Source organism: Lemur catta, chromosome 1 (assembly GCF_020740605.2).
Source record: "Lemur catta isolate mLemCat1 chromosome 1, mLemCat1.pri, whole genome shotgun sequence".
In the NCBI taxonomy this organism is placed as follows: domain Eukaryota; kingdom Metazoa; phylum Chordata; class Mammalia; order Primates; family Lemuridae; genus Lemur; species Lemur catta.
The window spans coordinates 195,010,419-195,030,025 of NC_059128.1; the positions used below are offsets into that span (position 1 = coordinate 195,010,419).

General features: G+C 34.5%; 1 protein-coding gene across 1 annotated transcript in view; it reads right to left on the reverse strand.

Moving 5' to 3' along the window:
- Positions 1–19,607, reverse strand: part of WDR49 (WD repeat domain 49) — a 141,403-nt gene that overhangs the window by 93,198 nt on the left and 28,598 nt on the right. Inside the window, exons 6-7 of the mRNA XM_045556608.1 lie at positions 10,859–11,026; positions 8,664–8,812 (exon numbers count right to left, since the gene is read on the reverse strand). Of these exons, the coding sequence (XP_045412564.1) occupies positions 8,664–8,812; positions 10,859–11,026 (317 nt within the window). The remainder of the gene's footprint in view (positions 1–8,663; positions 8,813–10,858; positions 11,027–19,607) is intronic.

Sequence of the window (19,607 nt, forward strand, 5' to 3'; positions counted from 1 at the left end):
CAATCCTTCTAACCCAAAGAAAATATATTTATAGAGAAGATTGTGTTTTCTTTGCAAGAACTTTTTATTAAAGAATTCATCCTGTTGAACCTGGAGGACATTATGTTAAGTGAAATAAGCCAAGCATAGAAAGATAAATATTGCATGATTTGACTTATATGTGTAGTGTAAAAAAAGTTGAACTCAATATAGAAACAGAGTGAATAGTGGTTAATGGAGGCTGAGGAAGTAGGGGATTAGGGATACATTGGTCAAAAGACACAGATTTTTAGTTAGACAGGAGGAATGAATGAAAAGATCTATTGTACATCATGGTGGCTACAGTTAATGATAATATATGACATACTTCAAAATCACCAAGAGAGTAGATCTTAAATGTTCTCACTGCAAAAAAAAGAGATATGTATATGAGGCAATGCATATGTTAAATAGCTTAATTTAGCCATTTCATAATATATATGTGTATCAAAACGCCATGTTATTTACTGTATGTACAATTTTTACTTGTCAATTATAAAATTTTTAAAAAAAAGAATTCATCCTGATTCTTAATCATGACTAAAATATTTTTAATTTAAACATCTGGCAGCTCTTGAGGAAATGCTTATCTTCAAAAAAATAAAGTCTGTAAGAACTAACACATTTTAATGTATTCTAAAAATAAATAGAATTGATAAGTTCTAATTTTGAATGTTATAGCTGTAAGATTAGACACATCTAGGTCATTTTCAAACATTCATAATACTAATGATAATCATGTCCTCAAAATTCAAAATCCTGTCTTATTTAGTATAGAGTCCTTCTAAGAAATAGAAACTAACCTCATGTGAGAATAATTATATGGGGTATAGGTAAGTATAGATTGACAACAACTCAACAGTATCGATGAATTATAATTTCCCCAGAATTATTTTCCTTTGTGTTGTTCAAGTAATTTATATTGGCTTTAATATTTCATTGACATTTAGTCACATAAATTATATGAAAATTTACAAACAAATGAGCCATAACCTCTCTAGTCTACAACAGGTTACTTCTTGCTATTAGAAATCAAAACTAGAAATATTTTTATCAAAATGTGTGTATTAATAAATTTTGCTTAGAATCCACCATCCATCTTTAATTCTCTACTTTTGCTCTCTGCTGGAGATCAAGCAACAGTGTTGATATACAGCCATCAGTACAGAAAATGGTGTTCCAGCATACTCCTAGAAATTAGGTGATGATATGTAACCCCCTCATATGTTTTTGGTTTTCCCTACCAGTGGTTCTTAAACTTGACATTAGAAACACCTATGGTGTTTGAGCTTTTTTCCCAGGCCAATGAAATCAGAATCTCTGAGGATGGGGCTCAGACATTAGTTGTGTGATTTTCTTTTTTGAATCTCCCAGTTATTTCCATTGTATTATATCTTAACTGCTCTATTTAGTTTTAAGGTCAATGCTAATCTCTTTGAACAGAAAATCTTTCTCTCAGCTTAATTAGTAATATCATATGGCTTGGCTTTAAGCCAGATAACTACATTCCCCTTCTTTCCTAATCAGACTATATCCTTTTAATCATAAAAATAACTCACGTTAATACAGTTTTATTAATCAAGTCCTTGACAAAAATGTCACTTAAATATCTAGTCATTATTTGAGAATCTTGCCCTCTCACCTTCTTTTATATTCAAGTTAACTTCTGAAGTAGAATTAGGCCACTGTGCAGAAAGGAGTATATTTAACATAAATTTTTATTCCAGATATCCTAAAGTTGACAAACTCCAAACTTAAAAATTATAATCAAATAATTGGTTCTTTTTATTCATATTTTCCACAAATTTTCATTTAAACTATGCCGTATCTATTTACATCATGACACCTGAGAATTTGTGATATCTGCCCAAACTCAGGTTTACTAAGTCCTGTTCTTGAAAGGACACATGTGAGGGCTCTGTGTTTCACCTTCATTTTTGTATCAGCAGAAATAAGTACCTTAAGCCTATGATTTTACATTAAAGCAAAATTTAGCTTATCGCAAGATGATGACATTTTTCTGCATAATCTTCACCTTGTTTCAGTTGTCAACTTTTTAAAAATGCAGTATTATAAGCAAACACTATATTATTTACATACAACAAATCCAGAAAACAGTGCATTAAGACTACAGACCCCTGGATCCTAGTTTTAATACTGGTCATGTTTGTCAGCTTAGGTATGTGTTTTTACCTCTCCATTTCCTCACCTTTCTGCGAAAGGCACCCCGCCAGCACTGAAATTCTGACAATTCTGTCTAGAATGTAGCCAAATTGCTCAATCCATTATCTAAATATTCTAAAATAACAATAATTCAAACAAATTCAAGACAGTGTATTGTGAGGATTAAATTAAAGAAATGTAGGATATCGCCATGTTTTCAGTCTAGCTTTGTTAAAGAATTCTCTGCTCCCTGCCAGAGATGGACAGTATCACTGTTATCACATAGGCATAATAAAACCATAATAAATAAAGCTTTTCTTTTGCACTACAAATATTACATTTATAAATGGATAACTTCATGGATAGGTTGGTGCATAAATAGATGTATGGACGGATAGAGAATCTGTTTTCAGTGCACTTTTTAAAACCAAATCAGCATAATTTGCATACTGGCAACAGGTTCAAGTTTAATTTAAAGTAGTTAGAAAAAAAGATTCATAATATCCTAATAATGACATAAAAGTGAGGGAGAAGTAGAAAACAAACTCAGATGACTGCATTTAAAGGAGACTTGCTTGGTTTCGTCAAACATTTACTACTAACTCCTGCCATGCTGTAGGAGATAGATGTAAAATAACAATAAGAAAACAAAGAGAGAGAGAGAGTGTGTGTGTGTATATTGCTAGGGGATTTTGAGGACAGCAGTGCAGCAGCCCAGCTCTCCGGGAGTAATCCACAAAAATGGATAGCCTACTTGCAGATAATAGGATAACAGGAACGGAGGGCATTGGCTCTCTTGAATACACTTTTATGTATTAACAAGTCTATTTATTGAGAATTTAAGCCTTTCAATAATCCACAAAAGCATAATCAGTAAATGCTTAAAGGCAATTTTGTTTGACATGATATATGCTAGCAGAAGCATTCTACTGAATACTTCTTAAAGTATATAATAAAGTCATATAATAGTTCTTTCTTTAAGAAATATATTTACTATTTTTCCCCAAGACTGAAATCAAACTTAAAATATTAGTCTGAAATTAAAATCTTCTCCTCTGCTATTCATCCTTAAATTGCTACCATAACTGTTATCTTCTTTTTTTCTCAGTTCTTTTCAACAGAAATGAGAGAAGACATACAGCTGTAAGACTTGGATTTCTATTATGTGTCTGTTTGTGTATTCTATCATTGACCTTGAAAGAGGCAAAAGGATTCCTAATACTGAATTGTTCTGCAGAAATCTCATTGATTTCTCAGTTCAAGTTTGGCAGTAAATTTAACTAATACCAACATTTTATTTCAGGTGATTTCTTTTTTCAGAACAAAAGTTCATCTGGAGTATTTTAAAATTTCAATTAAATTGATTCTTTGCCACTATCATTGTTCACATAACAAAAATCACAACAGAAATTTTCTCCATCTTTAAAAAGTTTTTCTAACTTTACCTTTCAAAGATCACAGTTCCTCTTCTAATTTATAAAGTAAATTAACTTTACATTAAAACAAATTTATTCACTTAGTTATATAACAACAACTTTAAAAGAAATACGCCAAAAACAGCTAGAACAGGGGAACTCTGACTCAATTATCATTAAAAACTAGGTTTTTGTAGGGGGCCTTCCTGCTTCAAAGAAATGCAACTCTGAATAAAATATAATTTCTGTTTTCTTGCTGGGCCAGCAAGACAGCAGAGTGAGGAAAACCTCCATGGGTCTGAAAAAAAAAAAAGAGAGAAAAAGAAACAAACTTAAAATGGGGATGGTGAACAGTAGGCATAAATGAAAAAAGCTACAATCAGAAACCTAAGCCTTGGCCCAGTAAGGTGTTAGCATTGCAGTGAGACTGTTAAACCGGAGAGTGCAGCAGCCTCAACACAGTCGATTTCTACATTCCACCCTGCAGAAACAAACACAAATCTTCTCTGGAGGAAAGCATTTTGAATTTAGTTCCTCAGAATGCTTACAGATTAGCAATAGCAAAAAGATGAGGCAACAGTGAAGGATAACCAAACATAAAAAGAAACAAGTCACTATGAGGGAGAGAATCAGCAGAGTAGCAAATATCAGATTTAGATCACCATGGACTCTGGATATTGGAATTATTAGACATGAATTTAAAATAATTAGGTATAAATTTAAAGAACTGAAAGTCAGAATCTCTCAAACGAATAAGCAATAAGAGGCTATCCAAGATTATCAGATAGTTAAAAAAAATCTTTTAGAAAAAAAGTTACTTAAAACTAAAAACCCAATGTATGAGTTATATAGAAAGTGGGCACCTCCCATTAGAAACACTCTCATTAAAGTTGTGAATACAATAAGGATGCCTCCTATAATATGGAGGAAAAATCTGAACGAGTAATAGGAAATAAATTAATGCATACATTCTGAAACAATCTTTCAGAAAAGTGAATGACAAATGAATAAATGGAAAAATACAGTGTTCTTTCTCAATATTTTCAAGTTGTCAAATATCATCAAATTCAAGGAAATTAATACTAATAAGGCTTTTAATGAATCAGGAGTATCGATCCTAAAATTTACCAGGAAGGATAAAAATGTCAGAGGATAGTTAAAATGGGAAAAGAAAAACAATAAGTAGAAATTGCCCTACGAGGTATCAAAATAGATAATAAAGCTATGGTGGTTAAACAGTGGTATGTTAGTGTAAGAAAAGAAAAATAGACTCACAGAAAGAATAAAGCATATAGAAACAAATTCATGTATATATAGTAATTCAGATATGATAACAATGGAATTTCAAACCAAAAGAAGAGACAGATTATTAAAAAAATAATCTTGGCTATCCATTTGTAGGGAAAGAAAACTTTACACAAAAAATCCTGCAAAGTTAAATGCAAAAAAATATCAACAATAGAAAAAGTATAACCAGAAAATAAAGGAGAATATTTTATGAGTAGGAGATGTGGAAGGCATTCCTAAGCTACATACAAAATCCAGAGCCATAAAGAAAATCATTTCTTAGTTTCATAAAGATAAAGGTAAAAAATTGGAAACAATATATTTTAATCAATAGGTGATTAAATTATTAAATTATGGTCATCCATACCATAAATTATTATGTAGTAAAAAAACAGAGAGATATATAGGTCTGTGTATATTCACATAGAAAGCTCTCCAAGAGATATTGTTTAGGGAAAGCAAAATTGCAGAAAAATATGATTTGTGTGATGCCATTTACATAAAAATGAATCATAAATACTTCCTATATTTATACACACACATAGGATAATATATTTAACAACATATAATAACACCATATATTAATATAATACATTATTATACATAATATATTAAGTACATAAAATATGAGAAGATAGATATCAAGTATTAATAATAGTTATTTCTTGGGAAAGGAATTGAATTGAAGGTGAAATCAGCAAAAGGAATAATCACTTTTTGCACTATGTGCTTCCTCATCATTTGTAATTTTTGTGGGAGGGCATTAATCCATTTAATCATTCATTTAAATAAAATGAAAATATTTTGTTTCTGGATAGATAGATGAAAATTGGGGGGGAGGATGGTATGAAGAAGAGAAAAGAAGACAAACAGGTAAGATGTAGGCACCAACACAAAAGCCTGATTATATTTTTCTTAACTGTAGTTCTACAGTATAAATCCAGGCTGGGGGAAAAGTCAGAAACTCAAACAAAGGATTAAGCTGCAAACTGATCTAATTCTCCTGACCAAATCAGGATTAGTAGCCTAGGACAGAATAGTTAGGAGCAACGGAAAAGCTGAATTAGGTTCATTGGTTGGAGTGTCCACCCCCAGCAAAGAGATTCCCCCTAAGCTTTGAAAATCCTTTTACCCTCTGTGGTGGTTCCTTCTGCAAATGAAGTTACTGGCTCCCAGCACGTCCTTACCACCAGTTACTGCCATCTTAAGACAAACAGTTTAGAAGTCCAAAACAAAATGCAATTGGACTATTATTTAGTATAATACCAAATTCTGCAGGGATAAACTTACTGTTTAATCATCACTGGAAAGTGACAATAAAGCAGTCTTCCAAAAAAGAACTGAAGTCTCAGATCATTTTTGGAGAAAATTGTTTAGATCTGAATCACTTTGGTTTGAAAATCCTCTAATTTAGCTAAAACATGTTTCAATCAAAAGCTCTTTGAAAAAAAGGATGTTTTTCTTATTTTTCCTGTTCCCTAACTGAGCCCCAAATTCTTATCCAAAAGAATTTTGTAACAAAAAAGCAGAGGCTTACCCTGGTAGGAGAAAGCCCTGTTGTTTGCTATAAAGACATAAAGACTGAGATTATCATGCATTTATCAAAGTGATATAGATTTAGATTAACATGAAAGAAAGCATGACAAGCTTTATTATAACATAATGGTTTAGGAGTGAAAACAAAAATAGAAGGATAAAACTGCTTTTGGAAGAGGCCAGGTAGTCTTAACATTGATCATAGGTGCATACAATCAATTCTCATTCTAAAGACATTTTTTTCACTTGCTTTTAAAGTTATAAAACCTTCTAGGGAACTCTATAATGATGAAATATCTGGTATTTATTTCATATTTATGCTTGACAAAGATTTTTTGTATTTAACTATGACTTATTGAGGATGTGGTATGTATATAGCATAATCCAAAAAAGATATAGTCCCTACCTTCATGAATTCTATCATTTAGTTAATAGTTACACTATTTCATATATTATATTTAACATATGTCTAATACATTAATATTTGCTAGGTCCTGGAAAACACAAAGATGAATTCAACAAATAATCTTTGCCTTCAAACAATCAAAATCTAGTGAAAGATATAATATGCATATACAATGCTCTAGTATCCAAGCCAGATGGTATTAATTTCAATAATGGAAGTTAGAACAAAGTGCTAAAAGATCTCAAAGATTAAAACAAATAAATATTACTTATGTCTAATAGTGTCATTCTGAGTTTTTTTGGTACTTTAGATTCAGAGTAATGTGTTGTCATTTCTCAGGTTGTCAACCATTAATTATTGAATAAACATTAGAAGGTGCCAAGCACTGTGAGAGATACCAAGAATGCAAGCTGAAAAAATACTGGCCGTTCTTAAGGCAGCAAAGTAACAATTTCAGTACAGTGAAACACATGCCCTAATGAGGCATGCACAAGTGCAGCAGAGGTGCACAGAGAGAAATACTTTGGTCTGCATGAGACTCTGAAAAATCTAAAACCTGGAGGATAAGTAGACATCTGCCAGTTGATGTAAAAGAGGGAACGGAAGACAGAAGGAAGAGCATGTTGCAACGTCATGAAACTGCACGGGGGAAACAAACAATAGTTTGATAAGGCTGGAGCATTAAATGAATGAAAGAGAAAAGAAGGAAATGAAGTGGGGCTGGTAGACAGGAGGAGAGCTTTGTACAAAAGTTTAATAATCTTAGAGTTGATATTTAGATAAGGGCTTGAAGAATTTTTCTGGCAAACTACTTAAATAGCAGAATTGAGGACAGATTAGAGTCAGACAAGTCTGAAAGTAGGGAGATATGTTAGGAAAACTTTGCAGTATATTGGGAGAAAAAGATGAGATTTTGAATTAAAGCAGTGGCACTTGAGATGGAAAGGTGAAACTAATAAACATATTTTGATGGTAGAATCAACAGGAATTGGTAGTTGATTGTTGACGTTTAAGGGAAAGGGAGAAGATTTATATGCTAGGTAATACAGTAAAATAAGTAAGTTTGGCAGGACTTATAGGTGGGGTGTGGCTAAGGAGTTGAAGATGAATTTCTATGCAATTTATATATATATACACACACAAACACATACATATATTTATACACACACTTTAGCATGGAACAAAAATTCAGATTCACTGAGAGAATCTCAGAGACTATCCCCAATAAGCTCATCATTTATGCTTCTTTTCATAACCAAGTACCTTGCAATCTATCATATGTTAACTGGATCTTTAAGTTGGGCATTATATAAAATTGAAGTTTTATTGAGGAGCAGAAAGCAAGATTCTTAGAGATTAAGAAATTTGCCTAAGTGGCTATAAGTAGAAATGATGTGGTCAAGATTCAACCTGGACTGTCTGGCTCTGTGCCACATTTTCTAACATAGTTAAAATAGTCCATCAATATCATAAACTAGAAATGGACTGATATACTTGATTGAAGTGTTCTTAATGTACCTGATATTCTTTAGATTAATTTCAATTTCTAATTTACTGAGACTCTTCAGTATGAAGGCAATGATAGCTAATTGGCTATGCCTAGTCATTATATTTGAACAAAATTTTAATGAAATACTTTGTCCAGTTGTCCACCACTATTGTTAAGTAACCATCAATGAACACATTTTCCAAATATAGATTTGCAAAGACATGGTAGCTAGCCACTATATTTTAAAAATTGACACCATCTGTCAGAGAAATTCAGGACCCAGTTTCTGGGTCCTGAATAGGAAATGCGGAGGCAGAACTAAATAAATTAAAAGTACATTGTTACTTACTTTATCTTTGGAGAAGCTGAAAAGTTGTTTTCTTTCAGCAAAGAATTGGACAGCTATTACGCTGGCTGAGTGACCCCAAAGGACACCAACTGGTTTAGAGACCACATAGGGATTCCAAAGGCAAACTTTATTGTTAATGCCAGCAGTTGCTAAGAATTAGAAAGAAAAAAAAATGTTTTTAATAGCATGAATAACCCACAACATTGTCTTTTTAAAACAAATTTATCACATATCTGTAGGTTGGTAAGTGCCATCTGATGAACACTAATACATCCTGTCTTGAAGGTAGGAAAATCTCGCCATTGACCAGCTAAACCAGACTAATAGGGCATGAGTTCTGTAATGAAAATAGTTGATATGGAGGGAGTAGGGAGGAGTTTGCACAGGGGAAAAGGGTATGCATGAGGTGGAAGGAAAAATATAGTCCCACTTAGGAGCCAACCAGAAGCCTGACCAAGAGGGGACAGAATCCTTCTTCCTAGTCCCACTATTTCCCCTTTCCAGGAGTGTAGACAGGGTTAAAGTTATCCCAGGACTAAGAAAAAACTAAAACAATATTGAAAGTTCACAAATTAATTAAAAAGTATAATGAAGCAAATGATTTTCACTGCCATGTAAATAGTCAAGTACAGCCATGCACCACATGACAGCGTTTTGGTCAGTGATGGACAGCACGTACGTGGTAGTCCCAGAAGACTATAATATCATATTTTTACTGTACCTTTTCCATGTTTAGATACACAAATACCACTGTTACAATTGCCTACAGTATTCAGTACAGTAACATGTTGTGCAGGTTTGCCATCTAGGAGCAATAGGCCATACCACATAGCCTAGGTGTGCAGTAGGCTCTACCATCTAGGGTTATGTAAGTACCCTCTGATGTTTGCACAGTGATGAAATCACCTAATGACACATTTCTCAAAATGTATTCCCATCATTAAGTGACACATGACTGTAAGTACAAACAAGTAGCACAAATATACTTTTGACCTGTTTTATTGATAGAATAAGGTATTTTTGAATATGAATTGGTTATATTTAGGGAGCTCTTCAGAGCAGGAAGTATAGTGCTTACTTAGGCTTGTGGAAACCCAATATAGCACTCTTTGTTGTTCCCTAGTTTAGGGCCAACTATGAAGTTGAACTTATTCACTCTTATTTTTCCAGCGATATAGCAGGTACAAAGTAGTCATTAGTATACAGAGATTAAAATAACTAATCAATCAACTAATTAAATGGTCAATATTTGAGTCCTTGCTAAATTAGTTCACCAACTCCCCCAGCCTTCTCTAATAAATCTATACTCTTTGAAATTTTGACGTTGGCATATTCCTGAGTCCATATGCAAGGCATCTTTTACTGTGGTTGTCAGCTATTATTGTTGAGAATTTCAGGGACCCAGCCCTTTAGTTAATATCAATACTCTTTATATGAATGATAACTATTGAATGAGGGTTAATATGACCCACTCTGTAGGCCACATATGTTCTCTATAACTACCCTATTAATTTTTCAATAATACAGCTACACCTCATTTTTTATAATGTTTGAAATAATATCATATACACATATCAAATCATCAGCTGTCAGAATGTCTAAATTTTTTATTTAAATAGTTAATGCCTAAGAACCTTTATGTTTCCTGAGCTAAAATATACCCTTTGAAATCAATTTCTCTCCTTTAGTAAACTAAAGCTAGGATAATCTGAAATTTTTCAAAAATCATTAGAGATTGTATTCTGAAAGATTGTTGAAAAGCACTCCACATTTTGTAGTTCTCTCATGTGTGGGATATGTGTGTAGTAGTAGCAGTAGTAAGTAGTAGTAGTAGTAGCAATGAAAATAATGTATTTGTTTGGGTGGAACATTTGGTGGTGTTAGGAAGAAGGCAGAACAGCAGATGCTGCACAAACTGCCTTCTTTATCTATATCATTTTATACCCTCCACCAATTCTAATAAAATGACTCATTAAAGCATTGGGGCACTTTCTCATATTTTTACTCCAATGCAGTTCAAATACACTGCACATCATAATGCATCATTACCAGACATTCTCAGGCAATAAAATGTGAGCTGCTCAAGTTGGTCTCTGTGACAATAAAGCAAAAAGGTAGAGAGGCTCCATGCATACAAATATGCATCCCAGACTATTTATGAGGCCCTCATAGTTATAATGATTTATTTTACATACCAATTAAATTGAGCCGAGAGTGGTAATCAAAAGCATGAATGCCCTGGGCAATGTTGAAGGATGTCATTTTAAGATGCTTTTTTGATTTCTCTCTCCAAGCCAGTACCATAGTATTTGTATTGCTGGTTGTACTGGAAATGATAGCATCTAAAGATGCATTGTAAGTAACTGACAAAAAATTAAGAAGAGGAAAACAACCTTTAGTTCATTTTTCCAAGATTTCAGCAAAATAGAGCTGTTCTAATACACAAAATTAAAATTAAACTCAGGTTATGATGATACAACCCAAAACCTAGAAAACACCTCACTAATGCCTCCTCCCACTGCCCATGAAAGAATTTACAGTTAGAAGTTACAGCAAATCTGCATTCAGACTTTTCTCCCACTCTAGGGATTTCTTAATTTTTTTTTAATTGGTACACATGGCAGGAAACAATATTAATCACAATAATCATGTAAGATTCCAGAGATCTAAAATGAGTAATTGGCCAAATTTCTGTGTTCTTCCTCATGGGCCTGGGGCAGGCAAACAAGAGCTGACCAGCCATCTGCTGCTCCCCAAAGGTCCAGCTCATGCCCAAACAATGGCTTATTTAAACTTTGGTCTAGAATGTTTGAGAGTGAAATGGCCAGGACTCTACTCCCTGCCAAGATTCACAAACACAGCTAGAGGCTTGGGTCAAAATGGCTCTTTCTACATTCCTGATGACACAATGCCAGATGTTGTGGAGCAAATTCCCATTTTCCAAGCAAGGATAATGATCCCGCTGCATTTTGTCAGGAGGATCTTTCCATTACTCTCACACTCACAGGCTCCAAAAGACAAATAGCCACAGCTACTCTTTGACCAACTTGGAACCACTATGTCCTCCATGGTTAGGTACAAGTTCTCTCTTGTGTTCCCGCTCAATGATTTGTGCCCCAAAGTTGAAAGATTTCTGACTTGACCTCAAGATCAAATTCCTGCCTCACAAGAAAAGGAATGTTATTACTTTGGGTAGCTTAAGGAAAACTGCTCTAATAGAATGACTCTCAGAAATATTTCTGATCAACTTATTATGTAGAATCAAGGGTGACATTCTTAGGAGGTAAGTCTCAATGATTTGCCAGCATTTCTGTACTTCTTGTAACACTAAGCACTGACTGTCCTTTTTCAGGATTATTTTTTCAAATATGTTTGCATAGCAAACAGCTTTGGAATATAGAGATAGTGTCTCCTTTTGGAGCAAATGGCAGGCATGCTTACTGCCCAGAATAATAAAGATTATGCCTTCCTCTGGAGCAAAAGGCAAGTATCCAACCTGTCCACTATTATATATTCAGATTCCCTAAATTGGGGGTTCCCTTCCTATAATGCAATACACTGCATGTGCAGACATTCATCTGTGCCCATCTGCATGGCCTCTGTGCACACGTTGGCAAGGAGAGCTAAAAAAATATGTTGATACTTATGCTGCTTGCTCTCCTGTGAATAATAAAGTCCTTTTCCTCTGACATGGGAGTCTTATGTCCTCTGTCATTATAAGATTTTTTAAACTTCTCTTTGTAAGTGAGCACCACAATATTTGTATTGCTGGTTGTGCTGGAAATGGCAAGCTAAACTGTTAATAGCTAACTTGAAAACAGTATAAACCTTTAGACCCTTCACACTACTTAACAGGCACTACTACGGTTTGAATGTTTGTATCCCTGTTCTCCAAATTCATATGTTGAAACCTTAACCCCAAAGGCAGTAATATTAGGAGGCAGGGGGGCCTTTGAAAAGTAAGTAAGTCATGAGGATAGAACCCTCTTGACTGGGATTAGTGCCCTTATAAAAGAGGTCTGAGAGAGCTTGGTTGCCCCTTTCATTATGAGAGGACACAGGTGGAAATCACCATCTATGAACCAGAAAGTGGACCCTTACTAGACACTAAATCTTCTGGTGACTTAACTTTGGACAGTCTTAACCCCCAGAGCTATGAAAATAAATTTCTGTTGTTTATACCCAGTTTATGGTATTTTGTTATAGCAGTCAGAACAAAGTAAGACTGGAACCATTGTACAAAAGTACAACATAACTTTGTAAAAAGTACTCGTAACTTTGTAAAGAAAAAAAAGTATCTCTCTTTAAAGAGTTAAATACAGCATCTAGTTTTACTATTTTGGGCAAAATAACTTAATTTGCCTTATATACTTATGGGTGCATGTGTATGCATGTATATGTATATAGTTGTATATGTAAATTTCCAATAATTACTAACGGAAGGAAATTCCAAGAAGCAGGAGAATAACTCAATAAATTCCTTTCCTTTTGACCTATTCAATTGGGTTAATTGTTTCTAAAAACAATTAGAATTTATTCATTGAAGAGCTGATATTGACATGTAAATAGCTTAATTTAGCATATTTCAATCTCTCTCTCTCTCTTGGAAATAAATGGTTTAATGTGACCAATTGATAACTAAATTAATGAGATTGAGACTATTCAGTGGGTCCTCTATAGAGATCCTTTCTAAAAACATGGCATCCAATCTTCAAAGATTTATTGAACATCTACTATATGCCCTGTGATATGATAAGGATAATAAGAGAAGAAATAGACACAGCCTGGACTTTAATCATATGGCACCAAGATTGGAAGAAAAAAATATGTAACTCAAGCAATTAGAGAATATTTTAGAACATAGTAAAGTGATAAGTTGAATGGTACAAAAAGTATAATAGAATTTCAAAGAAGAAAGAAACAGTGTAGATTTCAGGGTTTAGAAGACATTTGGTGAACACTGACAAAAAGATAGCATTTTAATAGATGAGAGGCCATGACAAAACACCTGTGTAGAAAACAAAAGGTAAATTCCAGAAATTAGAGCTGAAAGAGAGCTAATCTACTTTATTTTACAGATGAAGAAATAGATATTCACCCACATAGATTCAGTGATTTGGCCAATGTCAGCAACTAATTGTAGTCAAACTCAGGTCTGGAGCTCGGGGATTAATTCTGAGTTTGGTATAGTTTAATGTTACATAACATGTAATATTATAAATCCAAGCTATAGACACTAATATTATCAGAGTCAGGGTACACATTCAGAATACAGGGCCTGATCTCTTGCCTACTGGAAAAAGGGCTTCTCAAATTTTAATATGCACATGAATCACCTGGAAATAACATGTTAAAATGCAGTTTCTCATTCAGTAAACCTGAGATTCTGCATTTCTTACATACTTCCAGGAGTTGCTGCTGATGCTGTCTGAGAACCACACTTAAAGAACCAAGGCACTAGAATTCATTCTATAAAGTATTGCCATCATTTTGTACCCTACAGAATCAAAATTTGGGAGGCCAAACACCCTTTCAGAATCTGATGAAAACGATGTCAGAAAGACGTGCATGCACACAAAATTTTGCATAAAATATCAAGATTTTAGGAACCTCCCTGATTAATTCAAAAAGCCCAACCATAATAGATCTGAGGAACTTAGATGATGAGCTTCCAGCTACAAGGTAATTTTGGATTGGGAAACAATTCCCCACCGGCTTCCTCAAGTGATTCTTAAAATTTCTATTACTAATAATGTACACCATTTGCATTAGTCATTGTCTGTTTTAGGCTCCTCTTTTTAGCTTCTGCTTCTTTAATGTAAATGATTTTAACTGGCCTTTAATGCTTGGGTACTGTTAACACCTGAACAAAATTCCTAAGAGAAGAAAGGAGGGGCTGGGATGCAAAGAAAGCTTTCAGAAAGGGGACCAAAGCAGAGCTGCCTCACGGAGCTTCAGGCACACTCCCTGTGAAGTGTAGCGTGAAGCACAGAGCGATTGCCAAAGGCAGAATGGTCTGCTTCTCCACCCTGCCTGAAAGTTGCCCGGATGGTGTCACAGAGGCATGAAGGGGATGATCCCTTTCCTCCCCATCATAAGGGTTATGCTCAATACCCCTATGACAAAAAAACAAGTTAACCATAGAAAATCACAACAAATTTATTTGATCATAGTTTTATGTGACATGAGAGCCTTCAGATGGAAGACCCAAAGGTACAGGAAAAGGTGTCCATTTTTATGCTTAGATTCTATGAAGCAGGGACAACCATGTAGAATTGTGATTGGACAAAAAGGGTGTGAGCTAATGAAACAGACTGAGTGGGGAAACCAGCAAGGCCTGTCTGCTTGGCCTCTTCTTGGCTTCTCTGTGTGACATTCCTTTCTCCTAGGTACAGAGCAGGGCTCCTCTGGAATGAGAGTTTCAATTTCTTTGTGGCCAGGTGTTACACAGGAAGGTTAGAGTAATATTTCTAGGTTTTACGGCTAGATTTGGGGGAAAAGGAATTCTAGTTTCTATGGCTGGCCCGAGAAGAGAATGAGAGGGTGAGACAGGAGGGCAGGAGAAGGTCAGAGACAAACTTTGCTTCTAAGGACTCTTTCTGAAGTCTTCATTTTGGGATATCATTTCCTGAGCCCCTACAGGGTGTTTCTTGCTCATCCCCGATTATGTAATTTCTTTTAATAATGACTAGGATAATTTATTGAATCTTTCCCATGTACCAGGCACCATGCTGGATACTTTCACCTTGTAATAATCTTTAGTGGGTAAATTATTCCAAGTTTATTGATGAGGGGATAAAAGTCGGACAGCCAGCTTGCCCACGGGCATGAAGCTAATTAAAAGTGCAGCTGAGATTGAACCCAGTCCTGTTTGCCTGTGAGCTCTCCTTTTCCGTGCTACTGCATTCTTTTCTACTAAGCCACACTGCCATGTGCATGCCAGGTCCAGATCTGGGGTTCTTTCTATCACCAACTACATTTCTGTCCCCCATACTCTCAATCCCAGACCAAGACCCCACTTTCTCTTGAGTCTTCCCTTTCCTGATTTCTTCACTTTTCTATTGCCACTTATCCCTATAGGAATAGTATTCCTATGTCCTCCTTGCTCTCTATCCATCCTTTTCTCTCGTACTGTTTTTCTTCCTGAATACAAGGAAGGAAGGAAGGTAGGAAGGCAGGCACGCAGGCCAGGACTCAGCAAGTTATCGGTTCCTTTATAAAGGGGAGTTCTTTGAGCTTCACTTGGGAGAAATTAATTGCAGGAACATTGAGGCCCCTGATCACCTGCTGCACGACTACTACTACTTTACCAGCAGTACCAGCAATATAAAATCTGATGGCAATTATTCTCATTCAGGAAGCAACCTCACTGAAATACTCCCTTTGTTTACAGAAAATGTTAAGAGTTATTATAACTTGACACTCAGTGAAGCAATATTATAATATACAAAGTATACAGCATAACACTGTAATTATCTTTAAATCCATGGAAATTCCATAATATAATTACAGTACAATCAGAATAAAATATTTCTATCCAGAAAATTATTTGTTATGCGTTTCCTCATTATATCCAACTATAATCTTTAGTTTTGAGACCATAAAGAAAGACATATAAAGAGGTGCATTGTGCTCTGGTATTCAAAGCATTGCTCCAAGATTTCAATGTGCAGGTTACCAAGTGACATTTACGGGCCTGCAGGTTACATATTGGAGGTTCAATAATTCACACTTCATGTCTAAACCAAGATATAACTTGTTTCTGATTAAATTGTAGAATGTCAGAATTCCTGAGAATGCCGGAGTAAAAGGTGAGAGAAAAGCCATTTCCTTAAAACCAAATTATCTGATAAATAAAAATCTTTCTCTCACTTCTTGAATTGATGTAAGAAATGATAGGTTATAACGGAAAAGCTTCTAAAATAGGGAATGGGATGAGCTAGTAAAATAAATGGTTTGTTTTTAATATTCTCAGTGAGTTTGGGGGTTGGTAGAGGAAAACATTTTAAAATTACTTTTATATAACATTTTTTAGAGGAAAAAAAGAAAAATTTTTTCTGTCCATTAAGATATTAGTACATTAAAATGCTAACTTTCAACTTTTCCACTGTCTTGCCACATAGTTATAAAAAAGGACATTAAGGGAACCTGCCATTTATCCTTATCCTCAGGTGTGCTATCAAAATGACCCTGTGTAACAGCAATTAGTTAATGTGGGAACAGTGATTTGAAAATGAAAAGTGATATGTAAAAACTAAGTAAGTAAAGCCATTAAGTGCATTTATAATAAGATAGATAAGGCCACTCTCTAACATTTCCCAAGAGAGACTTTAGCAGGATAGAAATTGGGCCATTTCTACCTAGGAATTCTGATTATCATTTTTTAGGCTTTTACTTTATGAGTCATGTGACTTAGGAAAACACCCTACTTTGAACTTTCCTTGATGTTCTCTTATTTGAAGGAGTATATTTTCAGTTTTATTTCTTATTTTGAGGTTGGAGTCCCATTCCCTGAGACCACCATAGGCCTCTCTCTGTTCTGAGCAACCACATTTTCAAAGAGGAAAGATAAGAAAGACTAATTATATCTATTCCATCTTTAAAAATCAAAATGCATTTCTAAAAATTAAAATTCAGCACTGCTGGGCATATTTAAAAATAATAATGCAATTAATTTAAGGATTTTTCAAAATACCAAGTAGACCCATGTTCATGATACAAATGAATCCTACCATGCAGAACAAGCCACAGGAAAAGAGGCCTTTCTTCAAACCTAGGCTGCTGGCTCACAGCTGATTTCAACTGCTTTAAACACAGTGAGGAAACCGACAGGAAAGGCAGCATGGTCCAGCTAACTCAGTGGCGCAGCGTCATTGTGTGTGGAGGACTGATTTAGATGCAGAGAAGTGGAGCAATGCACAAGCAAGGTATTACATCTGACTTTTCTTCCAAACTTAGTGCCTATCAATTATGAAGACTCCCTGAGGAAACACAACCTGATATCTGTATTCTAAATTCTCTGGCACCTGCTCCATTAAATAGTGCAGCAATTAGCGATTTTGTTATCACTTCAAACTGTTTTGTATCTTCTCTTAGCCCTGGTCAAGCAGAGAGAAAACACCTTTGAATATAAAAAAAAAAAAAAAAATCAATGTTTTTTTTTCTTAGAGATTTCATGCTCATTCTCTGAATATCTTCATTTCCAGACTATGGTTTTTAAGGTCTCCAATGAGAAGGCAATTATTAAAAAAGAAAAATTCTCTGAGATTCAAGACATTTATGTGTCTCCACTATTGCCCAAAATCTCTATAATTACTGTACAAACATTTCAGAATGTAATTATTTTTCCATTAAAATATGACACAGAACCACTTGGACAAGATGAAAACATTTTCTCCTTCAAAGTTTTAAATAAGAAGTCTGAACTTTATGTTGAAGCAGTATGCTAATACTCATGGCTGAAACTGAGTTTTTCTTTTGACATTTCAGTTTTACAGATATATTATCCTTAGCTTCAGTAAAAATTATTACCATACTTGCTCATATATTTCTTTCTTTCCTCAATTGTATATTCCCTCCTCACACTGAGAAGAAAATCACCAAAGACATTTCTTGAGGAGCTCTAAGCATATCAAGTGATGTCGCTGAGATGAAAAGAGAAATGAAGGCAGCACTGGCTGCTTGCTCCTGACGGAGTAAGTCTGGAAGACCAAGGAGCGTGATCCATAATCACCACAAATCTTACTAGACTCTATTGGACTCCACCCTCCTCTCCTCCTTCCCCCATCCTCTTTATTTCAGTCTTCCTCCCTTTTCTTCATATTGAATTAGCTGAGCTTCAAATGACAACAAAAAGCCATATTTAAGCTCTGAATCTCTATTTCTAAAGATATGAAAAAGCACTCTCACTGGTTAGGACTGAAGTAGATTCCCCTTTCAGAGGTATTTGAGCTTCACATTTGAAACAAGAGAAAATCTAATTTAGATACCTCACCTTTCTATACTCTTTTCCTTCCTTTTCAGTAATCTTCTACTGCATTTTTCTCAACATCCATTCATGTAATATTGAACTAAACATGATTTTAAAATATTTTTTCTTACCCCAACCATTTTCTTTTAAATATAAATAACCCCCTATTTTTTTAAAAAAAGAATTATACAAATACTAAGCGATTTCTTTTCATTTGAAATATTTTTCAGTAGCATTCACACAGTAATTTATGTAACACCTTCAAAGCCAAATTGCAAAATGGCTATATTTTCACAATCAAAACATAAAATCACATAGAGGAAATTAATAGAGATTATTAATTACAGACACAAGTAAAATCTTTAAAAAGAGAAGAAAATTAATGTAATATAACTCTGTCACGTAAGTTCAGATAGTTCCCCATTTTGGCATCTTCCAATGTTAAAACATAGCTCAGTTTCTCAGCACCAAAGAGATAAGCTACCAATTCTTCTCTGCCCCTAACCAAGCTCAACAAGACACTCACTCACTCCAGCATCCTTTGGCCAATAAATTATCTAGTGTTCCCTACAATAATTACCACCGAGTTCCTAGTACACAAACAAAACTCTGTGCAAAGGAACATGCAGTGTTACTGACTGATTGCTGGGTTTTGAGTGCTTCAAAGTGAACATAATAATAAACCTTGAAGTAATTATTTTAAAAACCCCCTTAGTCAATCAGCATATTAGAAGTTAAGTTTCTTAGGACCGATCTAGACAACAGGATTCAATTGAACCATACCAGTGCTTAGTACTGTGCCTGTTACATAATAGTTAACAAAAGTTTCCTGGGTGAATATCACATAGAATCTCCTATACTTACACTTGGTAAAGAATTGTTAAAGTGACTAAAAGATCTCAACAAAGAAAGAGGCTAAATAATCAACAAATATTTATTGCATACTCATTCTTTTAAAAGCATTATGCTGGGCT